The sequence below is a fragment of the Cygnus olor genome, chromosome 2 (genome assembly GCF_009769625.2).
Source record: "Cygnus olor isolate bCygOlo1 chromosome 2, bCygOlo1.pri.v2, whole genome shotgun sequence".
Classification (NCBI taxonomy): Eukaryota; Metazoa; Chordata; class Aves; order Anseriformes; family Anatidae; genus Cygnus; species Cygnus olor.
This window is the reverse complement of record NC_049170.1, coordinates 14,625,920-14,649,658: the sequence shown is the minus strand read 5'-3', so window position 1 is coordinate 14,649,658 and position 23,739 is coordinate 14,625,920. Positions and strand designations below refer to the sequence as shown.

Here is a 23,739-nt window from a genome sequence, read left to right as displayed (position 1 = left end):
TAAAATATAAAATGGACCATAATCCATACAGACATGAAGGACAAGTCAGACTGCATAGTCATTGCCAAGTGCCTGGTAAGCGTTAGTATTTTTTGTTGTTTGCTTATTTTTATTTGTTTAGGAAAAAAATCCAGACATTTTGCCCTCATACTGCCTATCTGAAAGGAACAAGAAAGTAAGGCTTGCAGACTAATCCTAATGTTAGGTCTAGCTATTTTTTGGCAATGAGAAAAACTGGCAAATTCAGTCTTTCCTTAAAATTGGATGGAAAATCCTCACATCCCAGGTAGCCAGCGCTACCATTTAGAACGTAACAATATAATCAAAATTAATGAAACATTCCACCCGTACAAAACAGAAATAATTTTAAATAGCAAGAGAATATGTGGCCAAAGCAAAACCTCTAATGTTTTGAGAATTCTCAAAATTATCTTTAAAGAAGTTTGCATGAGTTTGATTTTGAATGAAATGTGGCTCATATGAAATACATGACAAGAAAGTTGTATCTGCTTTTTAATCTATGAAGTCTATGCAATTTTAATATTACTTTTTAGATTATATCTAGATAATTTGTTAAAATCAATTGGAATTGGTTTTAAAGTTAAGAATCAAGTCAGTTCACTTGATTGTATTTAGTAGCATTTTCCTCTTCGATCACTGAGTGTAGAAAACAGAAGAAATAAAAGTTATGCAAATGCATACATGGAAATCAATGTCATTTGGGTGACCTTTCCAAATTTCATATAACTAGAGAAAGGGTAACCTTGATTTACAATCAAAATGAAATAGCTCTGGTTTTCCTCTGTTAGAGTGGTCATCATAGTTTTTTTTTTTGGAGTTTTTACATTTTCCACATGTTTACAAGAAGCCTCCTACTAACCTACCATCTGTACACTTTTTTCCAGTTCCTGAGGAATTGCAAATGTAGAAGAAGGAGCCTGAGTTAGAGGCCATGCACCAGCCTAAGGGTATCAGGAAAAATGAAAGCATTAACATTGTCATATGATATATACATCAAGAAAAAAAAATAACACCACTAAACAGTTTTACAATGTATATTTTCATAAAACACTCAACTGAGACCAGAAGTTTTACTGCTCATTACACGTGCCCCAGTGAGACATAAACTCAGGTAAAAAACACAAGGCATTTTGCATCCCTACTATTTAGTGTACTAGCAGGTTAATTTTAAAAATTAAAACTAGGAAAACAAACTATTCCACACTGATCACAAGGTGTCATATGAGAAGTGTTCCTAGTTAGAAAAATATTTCACTTGATATCAAAACATAAAAAATGAAGTACAATAACTCAGTAATAATAAACATACATTAGTACCTGTAGAACATATATCTGAAAACTAATTCCCAAATCTATAATCGTGTCTTGGTTTTTGATAAAGTTGTTGAACTTATTGTTGAGATCAGCACTAACACTCATGTCTGTATACATTCGATGTAGCTTGCTGGTAAATTCATAACCACAGGCTTGCTGTGAAAAAATATTGTAACAAGTTTTATTGTGAAAACAAAATTATTAAATAAATAATGCACATTCACACATTTATAATATGAGTATCTAATTAGTAGAAGTGTTATATACTGTTTACAGAGAACACCAGGTATAATAGAAAACAAACACTATGAAAGAAAATTATCAAATTTATCTTAATCCTGCTTTGTACACATTAGTTTAGATGAACAATACAATTTCTTATAAAATTGAAGGATAAAGCTAGTTTATGACAGGCTGCTTGGTACTTTTACAATATAAAAAACAGGCTATTGAACACACTTTATAAAACTACCCAAAATCATAAAAAAAACTTTCATATTTAAGTGATACTTCACAATATATCTTTCATACACTATGAAAAACTTAATTTTTCTTTTCAACTATTGTAAACAGAATCTACCGATTGCTAAGTTATCTCTGGCACCCTCTGCTGCTCCCTCTCAACATCACATTCTCTTATGCTTGTTTACTTTGCATTAGAGGAGGATTACCTTACCTTTAGTTTATTAATCATGGCTTCTTCAGAGTCCATAGACATAGACAAACCATGAATTAACCTTTTTGCCAACATTCTGGCGTAGAACTGCATGGCAGAAAAAAAAAAAGATATAAGGATTCTTGAAAGTATAACCACATTGTTCGTGTATAGTTTAAATTTGAATATCAAAAGTTACCTTTTGGAATACATCTTTGTCATCTATGTATTTGAACACGGTAATGAAACTTGTAAGTTTGTCTTCTACTTCATTCTCTGTCATTCCTTTCGCTGACTTCTTCAACAAGTTGTCACAGTATTTGGCCAGCTCAAGTTAAAAAAAGAGAAACCCAAACCTACTTGTCAAGCTTGAGAATAAACGTATACCAAAGTACTCTTAAATTCTACATGAAGGTTAAAACATGAAGTAATTCACAGTCCATAGTCTCATGTTCTATTATAAGTGCTGTATTCACAGGTAAAAGATACCAACTACACACACCAAAACCACAAATTCTGTATCAAAAATTATAACTGCACCATTTTTTGCATACCCCCAAAATGTGTGTGTGGGTTAAGTAACCACTACTGACATACACACCCGAGGCTGACTTAGAGAAATGGATATTCACGTGATGGTCCCTATGCTAATTCGTTTGATAGTTATAAAGAAGTATTATTACATTCGACAATAATACTTATCACTTACCAACTCAGGTGCTTTGCAGATCGACTTGGGCTCCCTATAGTTAACTACTGATGTCAAAGCCTACATAGGAACACAGAGCAAATACATAAAATGGAAATGACTTGAAACTTTTTCTGTTATGAATTTTAAAGTAATTAAAAAAATGTTCAGGTACAGACCATCCAAGAGCCTATCAAACTCAAAATAAACAATGAATAAAAGGATTTGGATTACTGCTCTGTGAGAATTAGTTGAATATTTTAAAGTTGAGTTGAATTGCAAATTTAATTTTTAATTTGAGTTGAAGTGCAAAAAGTAGAGGAATAGGAGTTAACTTCAAAAAGCAGGAGAGAGAATTAAGTTTCTCTTGTTTAAGTTAATTAGAAACTTAAGCACTGAAGTATGAAGGTTTTAGTATACAGCAATAAGTATTGGAAAGAAACTAAGGAAAGCTGATAAAGCAGATTTGAGCAGCAGCACATCAACAGTAGCTTACAAGACAACACAGCTTGATTTGAAGAACATACTTGGTATGCAGTAAGCAAGAAAACTATTTTGGTTTTCAGATTTTTGTTAGACTAAAGAAAATTAAAAAAATATTGTTGAGAGAGATTATGTGGAAATTTGAAGCAGTGCAATACAAAAAACATGGTAGCTGAAGAAAGCCTGAATATGAGGAAATAGAAAAGGAAGGAGATAATGGCAGTTTGGAATTGGAAATTGCACGATAAAGATACCAGAATCATCGAGATTAGTTTATAAGCTATTGAATTTAAATTAATATTTTAATACTGGCCTAAAAATATTGCATGACCTTAGTTTCTAGGAATTTAATCTGTTTGTGACTTTAGCTTCAAAATTCAGTAAGACTTAAACTAGTGAGAGTCCAGGAAATTACTTCCTTGAGTTGCTATATCACATTACAAAAAATTAATGCTCAAATGAACCTATGCAGAAAATATTATAATGATAATAATAATTATTAAGAAGAACTGACAAACGACTTTTTGTACAATGCCTCAACATTCCAGTATTTGACAATAGGTCCCTAGAATCCCTATGACAAAGGAATGCACTATTTGACAAGAAATATGGAAATATGAAGCTTAGAGCACTCTTTTGTAATAATACTGGAGGAAACAATAGCAATTTTGATATTGACCATGAAAATTGGCAACAGATTAAGATTTTAAATACTTGTTGTAAAAAAGATCACTGAAGTGATGAACCGAAGTTTTTCAGGAAAAAGTACACTGCCTATGTACCAGTAAAAGTAGCTGTCAGTCTCCTTTTACTCCACCTTCTGGTAGATGACTTTAGTTGCACTTGAGATGCAGCATGGTACTGAAATAAGCATTTGTTTTAAAATACTAAATAATTAATTTCTAAGTATCACAAAGACAGATGGTTACCTATCAATTGTATTATTGATATCTTTGTCCCTATGTTTTTCCAGACTAACCTTGGCTTATCTAAAGCTTTGAATAAGACTAACTACAAACTCCGAATACTATAAACACCAGGAAAAAGAGTAATGAAATGTATGCATGCATCTTATGACTTAAAATTATAGATAGGAAAGCATTACATTCACTCTCCAGGAAAAAAGATACAATGATGTATCTCTAAGAGTGGGATATTAACAAATGGATAAGATCAAATGTTCTTCTCTGAGAAGGAACCACCCAGTCTCACAAGAGCCAAGGCATGTTTTGCAGAATTAAACTATTATTATTATTAGAAACTAAATGTATAACACTTTGGAGTGTTATCTTAAATATCTTCATAGCTATGCATTCCACAAAAAAGGATGTCAAGCCGCTTTACCTAAACATGCTTATTTAAATTCAAGTGCAGTTGTCTCCTGGAAAATGTTATTATGACCAGTGATTGAAGTGATATTATTTTCCAGATATTCTTTGTAGTCAGCTTGCAAAAAATCTAAACAAAGTCACTCTGTAAGTAACACTATCAGCACTCAGAGTTTAAGTGGAAGCAAATTCAAGTTCAAATGCATCTAAGAGTTATCAAAGAATGGTTAGGGTTGGAATGGACCTTTGGAGGTCATCTAGTTGAAACCCCCTGCATGAACAGAGCCACCTAGAGCATGGTGCCCAGGACCACGTCTACACAGCTTTTGAAGGTCTCCAAGAAGGAAGACTCCACAGCCTCTCTGGGGTCCCATGCCAGTGCTCCATCACCTGCACAGAGCACAGAAGGGCTTCTGGTGTTCAGATGGAGCCTCCTGTGGGCCACTTTGTGCCCATTGCCTCTTGTCCTGGCACTGGGCACCACAGAAACAAGCCTGGCTCCATCCTGTTTGCACCCTCCTTTCAGGTATTTATAGATGTTGACAAGATCCCCCAGAGCCCTCTCCTCTGCAGGCTGAGCGGTCCCAGCTCCCTCAGCCTCTCCTCACAGGAGAGGTGCTCCAGTCCCTTCAGCATCTCATTGGCCCTCTGTTGGACTCTTTCCATGTCTCTCTTGTACTGGGGGGCCCAGAACTGGGCACTGTACTCCAGATAAGGCCTCACCAGTGCTGAGTAGAAAACCTTTTGCTGAGTTGCCAAACCCCTTGCAACACACAATTTGTCTATTTATTACCTTAAACTTATATTAAACGGGTCAGCTCCATTTTTGTGTTTTGATTTTTGATTAAAAGGTCTTCCTTTCAGTAAAATTTTAAGTATTACCATGTTTTTCTTTGTACATACCTATTTTTTTCCCCAGTACTAGAATTTCTTTTATATCATTGCATTTCTAAACTAGAAAAACTACATGAGAATTCTATCATTAAATGTGCTGGTGCCCTGAAGAATTCTGGTGAACCTGAAACAGGGTTCCTCATTGATTTCCAATGCTTTTTTTTTTTTTTTAAACTTAATAGGTTAAAATTACCTTGTCAAGGGCACTCATAAAGTGTTGATCACCATTCAAAACTGTGTTGATAAGTTGAACAAATTTACTATGCACTTCCAAAACTGACTCCACAAACTGAGTTGGCATCTAAAAAGGAGATAAAACAGAAAGCAAGTTATTAAGAAAAGGGTTATTATCTACACACAAACATAATTATATCTACATTAGTTGTACATTTTTTTCTTATTATTCTTTCTGATAAAAAGTTAAAATTACTAATAATTAAGTCTTTGAGAGGATTGCTTCTGCAGTCATACTCTTGTACTAGTGTGCTTGAGCATGTTTTCAAATTAAAAAGTCTATGGCTACATTTAGAGTCAATCACACATTTGAGTCTATACTGCTCCGATGCTGTCTAATCTTTTCCATAACAACCTAACATAATTTATGAGCACTTTCAGAAATTGTTAATGCTAATATGCAAATACAGAAATCAAGTGGAAAATCCACTGAAATAAGGAAACTGTTTCTTCTACTGACTCTGAAGACAGAAAGCTGGATGAGACGTTTGAAATTTCCTACATAGAAGAACAGTTACCAATTGAATTTAGTGTGCCACATTTCAGCAAAATATTTTGTGTGGAACCAACTAATGTGAATTCAAGGAGCCCCCGCACACATAATATAGCAGGCTGCAATGTAAGAGTGTGCAATGCACTCACTATGTCACTTGACTCCCCAAGTGCATTACCAGGTCACACAGCAGAAACGTTTTGATGCCAAAGTACTCCACATAGTGGAGCCAAGTATTTCACATTTTGAGTTTACCTACATAAGGCTGTGAATTTTCATCACCCTCATGGGTCTGCATTGATTTCACTATGGAGACACTATTAGCTTGAAATAATAGACTTGGTAAACTTAATGTTTTGAAAGCAAAATGTCCTACTAAATCCTTCAGTCCATTTTCTGAAGGTACAGAGGAGCTATGAGGAGTAAGCAGACTCCTGTGCGGTCAACAGAAGTTAGTTTACAACAGCTCATGTCTCTGTATTTTTATAGACAGAAGATGGCTAAAGTCACTGTCCTACACTGAGCACAGATCTAGACAGCAAGATGTATAAATGTACAAAAGAGCTTCCATGTGGCATTTTTTTTCTCCTCTGAACAGTAATGTTCAAGGAACAAAAATTGATTTGAGTAATTTAAATACACATAAGTTGAAAAAAAATTTAAACAAAAACACTTCGGTAGAGCAATTAAGCTACAGTATTTTCCAACGTCACATACAAACATGAAACTACAAAATTATTAGTGAAAAACACCACACCAAAATCAGGACAGGATGTCGAGTCTTTACAAATAACACATCATTAAACTGAATGGTATCACTGGTTACTAATATATGAGAACAGCAAATGTCAGGGAAAAAAATAAAACAAAAGACAACAAAAAAACACATACAACAAAATGACCTACTTGCCACGACAGCGTTAAACAAGCAACAATGAAAAATATCTATCTGTAGTTGCTCTGGTTAGATCACAACAATCAACTCTCAGGATAGGTATGTGTTGTACAGCTAAGATTGCTGATTGGAAACTACAATTTATCCATAAAGTTCCAACCCAATTTCATATAAACAAAATTAAAGAAACATAATATACTAAAAAGAAAAGGGTAAACATTTCATTAGGAATGTCAATCAAATAGGTAATTTCAGCTGCCTAAGGAAACTCACATTTTCCTGAGAAAGATTGCTGGTTGCTCTAAGGCCCTCATCATGGATATGGTTTTGTAGTTCCTGAATCATATGAGGTAAACCACTTGACACAGCACGAAGGAGAGTATACATATTTGCCATGTCTGTAACAGAGATACATTTTTATAGAATATGCTTAGAAACACTAAAAATCAACACTTAATATAGTATCATAATTTCACACACAACTTTCAAACACTGAAACAGGACCAACCGTTTTGAAAAAAATATTTAACATACACTGAATCGCCGACAAAATAAGAAAAGGAAAGAGCAGGGCTAGTATCAGCATTTACTGAGTACTGCCATTGGGATTACAGTACTCTTCTAATAGTGCGTATCTAGGATAGACTCCAAAAGGACAGGTAGCCTGGTAAAGAAAAGTATTGTGCTAGTTTATTTTTAATCCTCTGCCTCCCTAAGTCTCCCTTAGCAGCAACTGACTAAGATCAGTTTTGATGTCTTCTTGACATTGTTTTCCTCCAACGGTGGCTTGAGATTTTTCTCAGGTAAGCAAATCTGTAAATAAGCAATGGCTGGCTTTATTAAATTTATGTAAAAAAAAAAAAATCCAAGCCATGATCAATTGTGCAAAAACTCTTTAGAAATTGATCACTAGCATTAAATACATTCCATCTGTGAAAAATAATTTGTTTCACATAATAGATACCATCCTCCATGCAAGAATAACTATTCTTTCAAGGGTAAAAGGCATGTAGTCATCAGGAAGCTTTTTTTTTTTTTTTTTTAAAAAAAAAAGGCAGGCAGGGAATATAAATGTAAGAATATCTGCTTCTGTAAAAAAGGATTTGGGAGGGGAGATCACAAAATTCAGGACAATAAAAAGTGGCTATGGAAAGAAGCCAGAATGTTTTATAATCCTGACCCGTCAAATGAAGATGAAGAAATCTGTAAAGACAGAGCCATTGGTTTACAAATGAAAACACAAGCATAAAATATGATTAATTCTATAGGACACAAGACTTCAGTGCGTTTTTAAGCTGACTAAGACAAGGAAAGGGAAAGAGTTTTGGCCAAAAGAAGGACTGTTAACAGTAAAATGCAAAAGAAGGTTTAGACTGTATATTTGGAAGAACAATGACAACTTGAAAGGTAAAAGAAAAACCTCATTTGGAATTTAATTGAGCTTTCTAGATGAGTAATATATATTAGCTGAAAATGCTTACGTGCATCAAAGGTCACTAAATAAAAATAATAAATTGCAATGCTAAATGAGTAAAATAAAAAAACACTTCATGCTTTTTGAGATCAGTGAGTCTTACCACTTCTTTTCTCTTGTCTGATAATATTGTGACATTCTGCATGTAGAAACTGCAAGTGATCTGCTACCATTCTCTGTTGGCATTCATGAATCACTTTGCCATATGAGCTGGGATGCAAATATTTCCGACACCGCATTTCTTCATCTTTTAATCTACCTAAAACCTACAGACAAGTTTTCAAACTGAGAGCAAATGAAATACTAACAAACAGCCTAGATCCATGAATATACAATAGTATAAATACATAGAATAAGAGACAGAAATGAGTAACCAAAAGGTAAAAACGAACTCGCCCAAGATGCTGAATAATTGAATTTGTTGATTTGAATAAGGCAGTTATTGAATTAACATAATCTTCTATTTCTCAGTCACTACTAGAAATCTAATAGCATTCAATAGTCCTCAAAATTTCTTCTTCCTTCGACTTTGTGACCAATTTCTCCTACTACACTTCTTATTCCTTCTGAGAAAGTATGAATATAATATACACATATAAACATAAAAATCAATTTTCTGTTCTAAACCCATTTGTTTGTATGTAAATATGTATACATACGACATGTATAGATCTACACCTGAGCTATTCAGAAGAACTCTCTTTACAATCTCAATGAATGAAATAGGTATTACCATAAAAGAAGTCATGAATACTGACATAAAAGTATTTATAACCGGTGAATGAGGGGATGCTAGGGAGACTAGCACAGCTGCAGAACACTAATGATAAGCAAGATAAATCTGCATTTCTTGCAGTTCAGTTGAAGCCTTAGCCTGTCCCTGAATTTCACCTCAGGTGTTCAACCATTACTTTATGCTTCTTACAGTTATAACCAATCTCCCAGCCCTGTCTTCAACTTTTCCATCTTGTTACTGTGAACAGCACGGCACCAAGGACTGATTCCTAGTCTTATATTAATCTCTGCCTTCTCAACCAAGGTACAGGTACCAAAACTTGACTTCATAAACCGCAAAACAAAATGAGACCTACTTCAGAATATATAATCTTAAAAAAATGTTCTGTAACTACTCCACCATATAGTCTTCCCTAAACATTACACTGCTAAAACTCTCATCTTACAGATGAAGTGCTTTTATGAAAAACAGAAGGAAAACAAAAAAGTGAGGAAGCAATAAGGATCAACCTGCTGTTTTTTAAATATCTGTATTTATTTTTACTTTTCATGCAATTGGTTTATCATTTATTATAGATTGCTAGCTTCAAAATAATTTATCTAGGCAAAGTTTTTAATCTATATTCAGATACAGCATACCATCAGAATAATCTCAAACTGTAATAAAGCACACGAAAGAACAAATATGGAACAGAACAGGAACACATGAATCATTTTTAAATTGGTAATCTTATATTTTGGTTACTGCACATGTACAAAATAATCTCTTACCTTCTCCATGTATTGTGAGCAATTTGACTCTTGCAATAAATTTGAAGCTTCTTGTTTATAATACTCCCCTGTTTCATTCAGAAAAGGACACTCAAAAATTTCCTGATAAAACTAAAAGGGAGATTTTTTTTTTAAGTGCAAATAATGCATATAATAGACTAATGTTCACAATTCAGAATATAAATCAGAAATGTGCATCTACCTTTAGGGGGAATTTTTTCTTATACTGTTCAACATGAACAAAGGAGTTAATAACCCCATGGATTACTTTCTGGTTTGGGTCTTCTCCACAGCGATCACTGAAACAGTCAAAACAAACATTCATGAGAATGGAGATATCTAGGTGTAACGAATCCGATAGCCTAATGAAATAACTTTGTATTAGATGAAAACATTTTCTAGTAAATTCCTCTGCTTAAATTGGCCAAAAAAGAATAGGATTAATCTCAAAATAAATAAATACGCTGTTTCTTCTCTCCTGTATGTTTAAATTGTTGAAGTGGCAATTCATAAACTATTCACAAGCATTTGCAGAACGTGAAACTTCAAATATTTGCTAAGGATTTAAGTATTCCAAACTACATAGTCTAAGCAAGAACTTTAAAAGTTACATCAAGCTCCACCTTGTATCTGTAGCCTTCATTGAACAGATCACTTCCACACTCCCGTCTCTGCCAATAGAATCATTTTTGCCAACATCACACCAAGAATCCTAGTATGTGCTTTTCAGAATATTTGCTATTCCATCAACATGCAGATGTCAAGTAGAACAAATAATGTACTTGGCAAAATCTTTACTCATATGTTGGAAAAGAAAACCTTGCATTTTCCAGTCAATTTCTTAGCTTCAAGCGAGTGGGCTCAAATAAAGTAAACATACCCTTTAGTTCCATTCAGTTGAAAACAAAAGTAATAAAAAAAAGTGTTTTGCACTGCAACTAGCAGTGTTCATTCCTTTGCAAAGACTGGAAATAACAGACCCACTCAGAGCAGCAGAGGTACTCCTGAAACATGAACTGTTCTAAAAAAGACTACCTTTCACATATACTTTGCCAAAAAAAAGTATTCCTTAACTCCTACTTGTAGATAGGACTAAAATACCACTTTTAAAAAAGTATATTTACAGGCAAACATCCAAAGCTGTAATTTCAAATGCTTTCCATTTTTAAATACATATATACAGATATATAATTGTAGATATAAGAACTTTACTGAGACTGCACTGAAAAGAGAAAATCAGTTCTCTATTGGAAACTTGTTGGCTCAGGAGAGTCAGTTACAGGAATGACTTAAAAATTAAAAGGGGGGAAAAAAGCAAAGCCAGCATAAACACTTCAGATCCAAACATTAACATACACACATCTAGGCAGCGGGTGGAACGATGGAGAAATCATCTTTCCTTGCCTTTATTTTAGAATTGATGAAAAAAATACAGAGGATGCCCGTGAGACATCCTAGAGAGGTTTAACAGGGCAGTCACAGCAGCAGTTATTGCGTTACACACACCACACCATATTCCTATGTTCACATTATCGATTACACGTATTACTTCTAAATACTGCCGTATCCTAAGATCCTTAGATTTAAGCTCATGATGGCTAGAAAGAATTTTCTTTCCCTGGGGGGATAGGAAGGTTTCCTTTGGTTCTGGCAGCTGAACCAGCACAAGAGGTCTGCTTTAGGGTACATGTAATCACATCCCACGTTCTTTCCAATACTCCTCTACTAAGTCTGGTTATGTGATGCATAGGTGGCAGCACCTCACAGAAGAGAAGTGTAACACTAGACCACGACCTGGAAGCAGTTCCATCCAGGAGGTGGCCAGCAGCACAGTAAGGCTGCACAACACATGAGCTCTGAATGCAGAACAATGTCACCGAGTGCAGGAAGCTATGGGACCAGAAGTTAAACATGTTGGACAGCTGGCCTCTGCCAAGAGATGGTGCAACCTGCCTCCAGCATGCAGGTTTCTGGACCTGGAAAGCCAGGGGTGATACAGCACTGTAACTGAGCAAGAACCAGCTCCCCGCCGCTTGATTCACAGGCCACTTCACAGACCTTAGCTCACGCAGAGGCTGGAGAAGAGGAGGCAGTAAAAGCTCAGGACTAGGGAATTCAAAGGGCAATGTACCATCAGAAAAAGTTTTGTGTTTTTTAATAAAAAATGGTAGCAGATGCAGCTTCTTGCCTGGGCTGCAAGGGAGAAGACAAGCTTTAGACACAGAGGCCATACAGCATAAAGGCAATAGAGGAAAAGGATTGCAACGCAGAGCTGGCCTTCCATGGGGGTAGCTGGGTGTACACAATAAAAAAAGAAAGAATTGATAATCTGCTGTTGAATAGGGTGGTAGTGAGGATGGGGTTGCCAATCAAATGATAAACTTGGAACAAAATTCTTAGTATCAGGAAAATTACACACTGCTAGATTCACCTGATTTCAAGGCCTTCAGAATTGTGCAGTTTTCCTTCAGAATGCTGTAGTTTTAATAGTTTAACTAAGATCACGTTTTAATGCAGTAAAAAAAAAATAGAACGATTGCCAAGAAGTACTTAACAGATGCCAACACTCCCCATTCTTTTCCCCCACACTCAAAGAATTTTAAGCAGTTTAACCTAGGTTTCCTCTGTGTGTGAGCACTATACATCTACAGCAAAGTTGTCGCAAAATTTATTGACAGAACTGTGTTATAAACTTGATTATGAACCTGTCTTTCAGATGAACCTATTTTCAGCCATACAGTTTCCCAGACAAGCAGCATGTGTCTCCGAAGTATCATTCTTGTCAGTTGGGTAGCATCTTCAGGTTTTTATTCACATTTATTGAACTGCTCTCAAGAAAACTTACAGAACAAATGGGTAGTTTCAACAAAACTTGATAGAAGTCTCAGTTGTTACAGAAGTTTCAAGTTTTATTGTTATAAAAGTTGCAGTAATGAGTGTGTACTGAACTCGAATGAGACAAACTGGTGACCCAGGAGGTGGATGTTTATTCTGCATAGTTTCTGTGTAGTGGTAGTCAGCAGGCAGTACGGATGCGAATTTTTACAGAAGCAGCTGCCACACAGTTTGAAGTAGGGATGTCAGAAGACATTGTGGGAGGATGGAAAAAAATGAAAGAATAATGTTTGGTGGGGAAAATCAAGCTAAATATAAAGCACCAGAAATAAAAGCTCCTCCAATTCTGCTGCTGCTATGGTCCCCTTTTTCAGAATCAATGGAGCTACATTTTTTTTTTGCTACAAAGCAAAAAAAATAAAATTTTGCTACAAAGCAAAAGCTCAAGGAAATTGTGCTGTTTATTAACTCCCATCTTTAGCCTTAAGACTAAAACTAACAGTAGAAGTTTAACACATACTGTACAGTGTACTATTATATCCATACTGAACATATTTAAAGGTCAACATACAATAATAAATCCTATATTCATTAAAAGAAGATTCCATTATTCAAGTGTTCTGCTGTGTCAGACCGATGGCCTATCTAAAACTACAGAATGTGCCATGAACCAGAACAGCCTGTTTGGAACACTTTAAAAGAAATTATTAACTTCTAATAGATTTTCTTTCAAATGATACATTATTTGTATCAGCTTAGAGAGAAATAGGTTCAGTTAGTGAAAAAGCGTTAGTTGTGTTTAGTAGAGAAGCATCTCCTGGTTAGTCTGTGCTAATCACGCCAACATTTGAGCTAGCACCTGCATAATTTCCAAATTATTTAAGAATTTCAGAGATGAATTTTCTCACAATTCGAGATCTTGTCGGCTTCCTGTTGTGTTGAAACAAAAATGCGTAAGTTGATATTCAGCTTGCCTTGTAGAAGGAGTGCTTGGGCTAGAGGGAGGGGGAAGAAAGTGTGTTATATTCAGAACTCTGTATTAAGAGAACTGTATTAAGAGAAGTGCAGTCAGACAAGACTAGCTTGAGTGCTTTTACAATTCTCTGCTGTTCAAGGGGGCTAACGCTACTCCCTTTTGCTTCGTCACAGGCTTCTGGGTCCCTCTTGCACTCATCTAAGTCTTTGCTGAACTGATTCATCATGCCAATCCATAGAAATATTAAAACTAGACCTTGTTCCGTTGCACCACAAATCACTACTTGTGCTTCTTCATTTTCACATGCCCTGAGCGTTTAATTTTAATGTATTTTAATGGGTATTGTAAAGTTTATAGCTTCTAAAAAGCAGGTGTGTGTAAGAATTTAGTCAGTTTGTGTTTATTTCTTCTTTTTCCTTTAAATTCCAGTTCAATACATTCATAAAAACAGAAAGCAAAACTTGTGGCTTTGCTCTCCATATCTTTTCTGGTACAATAAAGATATAGTTAAAACAAACTTTTATATACAGCCATTTGACTACTTCGTTGGTTATTAACTCTGTGTATTGTTGTACTCTATGCAAAATCTTCTGGTTATGAGAAGTTCAACTGTCCATCTATTTAAATTCTATTTTCTCTGTAAAATAAATTTTAATAAATTAAATCATGCATGTTTTAGTACTACACTAAAGACATCTGATGGATAAGTTTAAGTATATATATTAGTAATTTTATTAACTTTATTATTTATTTTAGATAACAATCATGTATATTCTTGTGCCTCTGATAGATGCACTTTATCGATATCCATTTCTTTAAAAACATTAATCCCTGATTTGCTGAACTCAACACTAAAAGACATTTAACAGCCATCTGCAACAAAGACTTCAAAATTGTCTCTTGCAACCTGCATCGACCAGTGGACTAATAGCAAAGAACAGTAACAGCACTACAGTTACATGCAAAGACAATCTTCAGAATACAAATAGCAATCCCCCTGTTTCATGGTATCAGGAAGAACAGCTGTAATACTAAGTTGTCTTATACAGTTCATTACATAATATACAGATCAAAAAATAACTAGAACAAAACTAATACGGATAGTTAGATGGATATTTTTAGAAAAAGAGGTGTGTGTGGGGGGAATTACAGACCCAACTACTGTAGACAATTACTCAAGCTTCATTTAAAATGTTTAACAAATAACATTAGTATGTTACAGTCTCAAGATCTAACATCCTGTGAAGCTAATGACCTAAACATCCTTGCAAGGTCCACAGTTAGCCTCAAGGTAAATATATACCATTACTTTTAAGCAGCATCAGATGTTTGTTTAAAAAGATTTTAACATAGATTTCTGCTTCCACCGCTAAGTGAAATATACAGATTGACCAAAACAAGCATTCAGTGTCACTGTGCTTGACATAAAAAGGCAGAATTTTATTCACCATCAATTAGGGAATCTTCATTTAGTAAATATAAACCCATAGTACAATTGTTATGGTAAACATATGAAAGAAGCCATATAAGCACTGGTTACAAAGAAAGCACGGTTCAACAACCAAAAGCAAATAGGTCCTGGCTTCAGAAATACCATCTGAGAGAAACATCCTGCCAGTTACTGAGTCTTCAGAAACGTAATTCAGAAAGGAAAAAAATAAAAACATTAATACTGAAATCAGTCTTCCAACGCTTTATGGATACAGCTTTTTGGCTGACCAAGTCTGCATCCTAAGGTATCTCAATCCGCCAAATTAGCTCATTCTTTCAGTTTATATAATTAGCCTAGTCACCTGAGTCACTGAGGCATGCAATTCCTTAAAAATATCCCAGTCATTAGGCAACTACCTAACTAGCAGTAAAAGTGTAGAAACTGATAGAACTTACAACTACACACAGCATCTGTAGCTGATTTCAAAATTTCTGGTTATTTATAAATAAAAAGATCTTACAGGAGTTAAATGGTACAAAGGTTTTAAATCAAAAAACTTAAAAAGCCCTAAGAACTTAATGGGGATACTACAACCATATCTACCGTGGAATTACCAGGGACGTCAAGGAACAAAGATTCCGAAATAAAACAAATTCCCTTGAAGTCCAAAAATAATTATTTCCATTTCACAATTAATGTAAATCACCAAGAACATTAAATAAAGTCACTCATCTGAGCAACAGAAACCCAGATGCTGCGGATAAGCAAGAATTTGTTTTGAATCCCAGGCAAAGCAACGTAGCTTTTCTGTCTTTGGCAAATCCTTGCATAAGACCTTATGTTTACTGACAGCACAGAAACCATAAGCAGTCAGCATCAGATGGAGAAAAAGGCAAAAGACATCCTTTGGGCCCTGGAGATTTATCCCAGCTATTCCCCAATCACATTATTATTAAGACAGGTTGCTGAAACAGAAAAGTCGTTACACTTGGGTTACAGTAAATGAAGTTTTCTTTCTTCTCAGTCCTCTTCCACATACACAAACAGCAATCATATAGCTACATTTACAAAAACTGATATAACAGCATTATCAGGCAAGAACATATCTTCAATTAAATCATAAACCAGTTTGGCCAAAGTGCTTAGACTTTTCAAAAGAAAGTAGTACGATAATACCCCTACTGTATCAGTAGTACTGATAATACCACACCACTGTGTAAAAACAAAAAAATAAGGACTCACTTTTTGATTTCTCGGAGGAGCATCCGAATAAGGATGGCCTGTAGTGGCTCAATCATTAATTTTCTCCACATATCAAGAGCTAGCTGTCAGGACACAACACCACAAGTTTATATCAGTAAAAAAAGAAAAATACAAAGAAAAATAAAGATAACAACTCCCAATACCCCATTCAGGATTTTAAAAATAAGTAACTTAAAAAGAAGAGGAGAATATCCAATGACTTTGTTTGGACACCCCTTCCACATCTGAAATGTGTGCAGACACACAATTACTAGCATAAAGCATAGAGAAAACATGAATGAAGAACACCATGTTTGCCCTGCAAATCTCAAGAATAGACCCCATTTTGTAACAATAACCCGTATTTCTAGAAATGGTATCAAATATCCTCAGCTGACAAAACAGAATGTCTCTTGGCCAATCTGTAAGAAGGTAGCATAAAAGATACAGATCCCTTGTATCCAACACAGCACCTCCAAATTAAGATGCATACAACTTAAGCAAAACCACTTACAAGCCAGTATTTGATTAAATGGAATTCAAATTATTTTCACAAGAATTCCAGATAAATCTGTGACCCTGTCCTTAACATATCACTACAAGGATCAAACTGTCTTGAATATTTCAAGCTCTTGTGGATATAGTAATCACTCCCAAAACACGCCATTTTTATAAACATGGCTGCAATTGTTCATATGAGTTTTTGCAACAGGGCAGTCAAAAATCAGATGTGAAGTCCAAAGGGGATAACGTGATCCCTGGTATGTGGGGGAAAGACCCCCACATATTTGAGACTTCTAAAAACACCTGCCAGTAGGTGGTAAACTGGGAAAGACTGAACTCCCCCAAACCAGTGAGGCCAGAGGCAGTTTGCTGCTAAAACAACCTTTGACACAACTAACGGCTCCCTAGCTGTTAAACTTGAAATATTGGGGAGGTATGTCTTAACTGAAAGTAGGCATCTAGCCACTAAGCATCCAATCTGATTCACTCTGCAAAATAAACCTTCCTTTCAAAGACCAATTTGTAAGAGCCTCAAGCTGTCTGCTAGAATTTTCTTGTCAAGCAAACTACAGACATATCAAGCCAGCAACCTGGTCTATCAGTTCAGGAGACCTTCTTCTCCTTGAAAAGAGGAATTGATCTTACTTCTCCACCTAAGACTGACAATACAGAACATGGCAGTTTCCTCCAATTTCCAGAATTTGTTTCCCCGTGATGAAGGAAAAAAATAGAAGACAGCCTACCTACCTTCTAGCTCAGGACTCCCCTGAGCCCTCTCCCTCATTAAAAACTCAGAACTCTGAAGTCACTGACATGAGCTCAACTCAGAAAAAGCAATACTCTTCATAAAGTATTCATAAAATATTAACAAAAAGTATCTCATTTTGCAAGCACTACCAGACTACTTTCATAAACTGATTTCATCCCGTTTTCCTAGTACAAGAATTACTGAACGTCTGGAACACCTTCTGGAATGATAAAACGTTTGAGGCCATGCCGATACGTATCTCATACATACTCCCACAGTCTCTCGTATGTTCCTAGTGTTACATACCCCAGAAGAACTAAGCAGGCATGTACTCTTGTTTAAGACTATTGAAAAGCTCCCAAAGTTTCATGAATCCATATCAGTGATGTTGAGACAGAAACTTCAATGCACATAGAGAATTCTGTTTCTACAAATTCTAAATACTGGATATTATTTTTGTAACTTCATCATGAGACTGAAAAGATCTATACATAAAATACGCCCATTTGTTCCTGGATAGATAAAGGACAGATCATCTCAGTCATCCAAAAATGTTCAAGAGATACTTCCGTCCACTCTAAAGTGATAAACAATGGAGATAGACTTTTGTCAAAGCCCCTAGTGTAATCCAATGAATACAAGGCAGAATCCTAAACAGGAACCACAATGAAAGAAAATGCTTTCAAAACAAAGACTTGATACATTTGGCCAATGCCTTGCAGGTCAAGAAATGTGAACCAGTTTTATTTCTGGAGCACTGAATTCACCAAAAACAGCCCTAAGTAGTTTAAGTGCATTAAATTATGTGTGTAGGACTCCACTGCTTTTCAGAGCAAAGGAGTAACTGCTATAAATCTACTCCTACATCAGTAACGAACAAAGACTAACTTCACTGCCACAGGACCCAAAATTTACCTCCTACTATTACAACTTACAAAGACAGCATTTGTAAAGAGAAATGGAAAGAATAGTGGGGAGTGAGATGATAAAAAATTGGTTAGTAGAATTTTAGACATCATCCAGAACACCTTTGTCAACACCCATAGGCTGTCTGGCGAAGCTTAAAAACCTTGATTCTCCTCATAACTTACTGAACCGATGAGCTACAGATATACTGTACTGTCCAAGCTGGGAAGCTTGAAGAAAAGTGTCATCATTCCTCTCCCCCATGATTCCATAAATATGAGGAAAACTAGATACTCAAAAGATGAATTATCTGCTGTTTATTCTTTTTTGGTAAGTATATCCTAGGGCAGAGAGCTATGGACAAAATGCAGAATTGCTACTACCATTCTTCAGTTGATACTTCAGAATGGAGCAGAGCACAAATTCCTAGCCCCAGGGAGCTCAGAATAGCCCAGAACTATTCCCAGTCCCAAAAGCAGCTGAACTAACATAGTCATTTGCACAGAGCTAAGGACTACCTCCAACAATTGTGGAGGAGTCAATTAAATCTCAGCCTATGGAGATAATGAAAAATATGTAGTGCATTTTGAAGACCGCACAAATACCACAGAATTACGCGCTTCCAAGCACTGATAAGCTCTTACAGATGACACTGATTAGAAAACTCAGGTGACAGCACAGGTAGACCAGAGAAGTATTTCCTTTTCTAAACTGCCTTGATTTGAAGTGTATCGTGTTGCTGGTATTTTTTCCAGCCCACCCATAATCTGTCAAAGAATTAGCAACTTCAACTGGCAATGTCATCGTCATCAAGATAGAAGATGCTTCCTCATGCATCACATTCTCTCTGCTCTTAACTAAGACAGCAGAGATCTACTTAAAACAATGAAATCTAAGAGCTAGAAGGACAGTAAAACTTACAGGTCCAGTTCTGACATTAGAAAAAAAAAGGTTTCTAGCTTTCCAAATCAAGAGAGGAAGAAATATTTGCTTCCTTTTTAGAGAAAAACCATAAATGTAGAGAGGAAAGGAAAAACCACCACACCACTTTGAGTGTTAATAGAATAAAATTAATTCTCCAGCTAGCATTGTGTATTTGTCACAGAAGCAAAGCAAGCAGATACACAAAAAAGTATTCAAAATTAAAGTTTCTATTCGACTGTGGTTTTGTTCCAATTCATACTCAAGTGGTGTTTTCAAAGTCTTCCTAAAGACATACAAAAATATTCTGTTGTGAAAAATCTGAAAGAAATTTTCTACTGGGAAATTTTCATTTTACTTTCTTTTATTTCAGGGCTCCTTGGCTGCAACAGTAGCCATGAAGTGACAGAAACAATGTACACTTCACTTCCCCAAAGCTGAATTGCACTGTGTGGTGGTATCTCAGAACATACTATTGACTTTTTTTTCATTTTACAGATAACTAAAAATGAGCCTCAGACTCTCCAACTTACATAAGCCAACTGTAGTTGTCAACACACTTGTGTTTATTCCAATTTCTTTTTAACGATAAGCCCTCCCTACATGATATTTAAGCGCACAGAAGGCCTATGTTTTCTTCCAAAATCTGAATTGTTACAACTGAAGCACAAGAGAGCCTGCACTGGAAAATAAGACGTACAGTATTGCTGAAGACTCTACTATCAAAAAAGCTGTAGCACTTTGCGACAACGTGAAATATAAGCCTAAAAGTAATATTTCAAAGATTTCCCCAAACAAAAGTATCGCCTCTTTAAAATTTTTTCTAGATAGTAGTGCCACATGAAAAAAACAATTTTCCCCAATAAGAAGTATCATAATACTTTGAACTGAAGTTCTGCAACAATCTTCACATTTGCTTTCTACCCTCCACCATATAAGTCATTACACACTTGTGTGTTTATATATAAAACATCAAAACTGTATTCTCATTTTCCATAGGATTCAATATTTGTATCTTCTACTTTAATTAATTATTCAGATTCTGTGACACACAGAAGTCAAACTTTGAAAGGACCAAGCTGTGCTTGTAGTGCAGCTGAATGCAGTTGATATTCGGAGATACCTACCTCTCCTATTTCCATCAATGGTTCGTTCATATCCACCCCTCCATAGCCATACTGAAGATCAGCTTCTGTCAATTTGTTCTTCTTAATAAACTGTGTATTGAGGTACCTGTACAAATAAACACATTCTAATCAAAATATGGAAAAAATTGAGCTATTAGTTTTTAAAAATAAATTTGGAATTCTGGAATATCTGAAATCCACAGAAAGTGTAGAAGAAAGTTCCCAAGTATCATATTTAGTTTTTTTGCCCTCCCCCCCCTCTTTTTTAAAGTAAAATGTGTTTTCTACCTATTCTGCTTATTACTTTGCATTGCTCTCAGTCTAAACCACCGTCTGTTTCACTGTACTTCAGGTACAATAATTTATGCAATTATTATTATTTTTACTACTCCACAGACGTCATCATCTATTTAAATTAAGAATGCATTTTCTACTTCGGAAAAATACATAGTTTACACAATCTTGGCTAGCTCCAGCATCCCAAAGGGGAATGCTTATAACGACAAAAGCTACATCCTAAAAATCAATGATTATGAGAACCACTTGAAAGTTACATTGAATTATTGAAAACTCCATTGCCTCAGCCAAGGCAACACATAGCACAACGTACAATGAACTATAATCTAGAATAAAAGACTGACAGGCTAAATTAATTCAATTTGCATTTGTTTTCCCGCTAGTGTTCAAAATTATGTTCTTAACATGTATGCTGAATTCAAACTGTTTTGTTGACAAAGGTGAACTCGAAGCACTTTAGAGGAATCTAAATGGCCCTTCCAGTAGTACTCAGCAACAAAATCTGCTGAGAAAAAATGCCTGTCATTCTGAGATGAAATCCTTCTTATAGTGGAACTACGTGGACAATTCAGAGATTAAGACTCATGCACATTCACTTGCCATAGATACGTGCTATAGAAATACTCCTTTCAGTATTTTGATTTTTTTTCTGGGAAGCAATCCAAAAATAATGTCAATTTTAACACGGTCAATTTGTTAGGTAACATCCCTCACTCAGATTATGGTAACTGCAACTAGCAAATAGCTGTATCACAGATTTTAAAGAGAAGAGAAGAATGTGCATAAATTAACCTCATGAACAGTTGTATAGAAGAAATGTTATAAATGCCTTTTAAAGTTATTTTTTATTTTAGGATTCAATATTTATTATCATATGCATAGTTTTTAGAAAGAACAGAAAATGGCTTTTGCATAAGACCTGATAAAACATCCATCTTAATTCTCAATACTCCTCAAAAAGGAATACAGTAGCATTTTCAAATAGAACCGTTCTCCCTCTCCTGCAGATTTTCTAATTAGAATTAGAAATGGTATTAGAATTTTCTAATATCATTTCTCATAACTACACTTAAAATATTTATGTTCTTGCTTAAATGAGCTAACTAAGAAAACTTAAAATGTCATACCCATCTAGTAGTTCTGAGCTGCCTGGTTTCAGACACTGAAGAGAGCCCAATTACCAAAGCACTTTTAAGGGATGCTGACTTCAGAGGCTGTATCAGGCTAGTGGTGTCTGAACGCTTTGGGTAGGAAGGTAAACGACGAGCAAGAAAGACAAGGAGAAACACACTACAGAAACCTCCAAACTTGAAAGAATTTAGGCCGCCAGCATACAAAGAATGAAGACTGGTGATACTGCAGTGGTGACAAACTGGAAAACAGTGGGCTAATCTACTTTCAGACCCCACAGAGTACCAAAACCCACACTGCTACCATCAATCATCATCATAAATTTTCAAGTACTAGTCTCTGTGGAAGGCTCCAGTCCCACCACTTCATGTAAAACGTGTGTGGACATGCAGAACAGTTAGGCCTTAGTAGGCTTTAAGCAGGCACGTTCCTCATTTTTGTTGACATGAGGGAAAGTCAGCCGGTACCATACTACTTGCTTTTTTAGCTAGCTTAAAAGGAAAAAGTCCTATGCTCTCCCTATTCACAGCACATGCCTTCTCAACGATCTCAGACCAGGCAATTGATTAAACTTAAAACTAGTGTAACCACAAGTAAATAGACAAGTTTAACCAAGACGAAGTACTTCTTTGCAGACCTATCCAATTCAACAAAAAAAGAGGTGGAAAGAAGCAGACAGGCAGAACCACTCTTTCGAGAAGAGCTCAGAAATACTGAGAACAAACATGCCTGTATTTCCCTTCCACTTATCTCACCATCAGCTCCCAGCACAAGCAAATAACTGAAAAAGATGTGCAAACAGTATAATCTCACATCATCCTCTCCACTGAAGTGATAAGCCATTTTTCACCTTGAATAACTACTCGAAATACTTAATCTGCATTTCTTACTTGTAGAAGACAACCCATGAGGTTCATCAGTAACTTACTTCGGAGACAAGGATTGGGTACGAATTGATAATAGCAGAAAATACACACAGACTCTTACTGCTATTGAGATACAACTTTCAGGTGAAAATTTGGAGTACCTGACCACACAGCTCAGGCTCAATTATTTGAGAGTACACCTATGCAGGCTTATGCTATATTATCTAATGAGGAAAAATGTAAAAACAAAACAAAAGAACAAAAAAGCTTTAAGGTTTGTTTCCTTTCACAGTGTTAGTGAAGCAATATACTTTTCAGTACCCAAACCTCAAAACACAGCCTCTGAAATATTTCACTCCAGAAAAAGGTTAAAACAGTTGCAAAAGTGTTACAGGAGTCATTTAAAACCATCACCTATTTGACAGTGGAATACTGAAAGCCAGTGTTCCATCTGAATTACCAGTTAATGTCAGGAAAGTGTCCAGTAAATACACACACATTTTGGGGCAAAATTTTTCAGATTAAAGGCACCCGATAATTCAACAGATAAGTCCTTCAAGAATTTTAGCAAAAAATTAAACTGCAAACATTAATTTAACAATTAGAAGGGTATCTAATTACTGGGACAGACTGCCAGGTTACAAGGGAACTTTCACGTATTTGGTATTTTTAGATCAACCAAGGGCAACAATCTATCCAGAGATCCCTGTTCTAAATACAGCGACCACATTCCCAAATCAATGTTTCCAAATCACAATAACACGCAATG

At 35.5% G+C, this 23,739-nt stretch overlaps 1 protein-coding gene across 8 annotated transcripts in view; it reads right to left on the bottom strand.

Moving 5' to 3' along the window:
- The window catches only part of CUL2 (cullin 2), a 49,329-nt gene that overhangs the window by 11,088 nt on the left and 14,502 nt on the right, over positions 1-23,739 (bottom strand). For 4 of the 8 annotated variants that reach the window (XM_040547790.1, XM_040547789.1, XM_040547791.1 and 1 more), the window contains exons 5-17: positions 20,677-20,782; positions 16,471-16,553; positions 13,729-13,815; positions 10,188-10,284; positions 9,986-10,096; positions 8,583-8,745; positions 7,279-7,403; positions 5,577-5,684; positions 2,700-2,759; positions 2,190-2,318; positions 2,012-2,098; positions 1,339-1,491; positions 885-962 (exon numbers count right to left, since the gene is read on the bottom strand). In XM_040547790.1, the coding sequence (XP_040403724.1) occupies positions 885-962; positions 1,339-1,491; positions 2,012-2,098; positions 2,190-2,318; positions 2,700-2,759; positions 5,577-5,684; positions 7,279-7,403; positions 8,583-8,745; positions 9,986-10,096; positions 10,188-10,284; positions 13,729-13,815; positions 16,471-16,553; positions 20,677-20,782 (1,387 nt within the window). The remainder of the gene's footprint in view (positions 1-884; positions 963-1,338; positions 1,492-2,011; positions 2,099-2,189; positions 2,319-2,699; positions 2,760-5,576; positions 5,685-7,278; positions 7,404-8,582; positions 8,746-9,985; positions 10,097-10,187; positions 10,285-13,728; positions 13,816-16,470; positions 16,554-20,676; positions 20,783-23,739) is intronic. The other 4 variants (XM_040547793.1, XM_040547797.1, XM_040547794.1 and 1 more) reach the window with 1 other exon arrangement.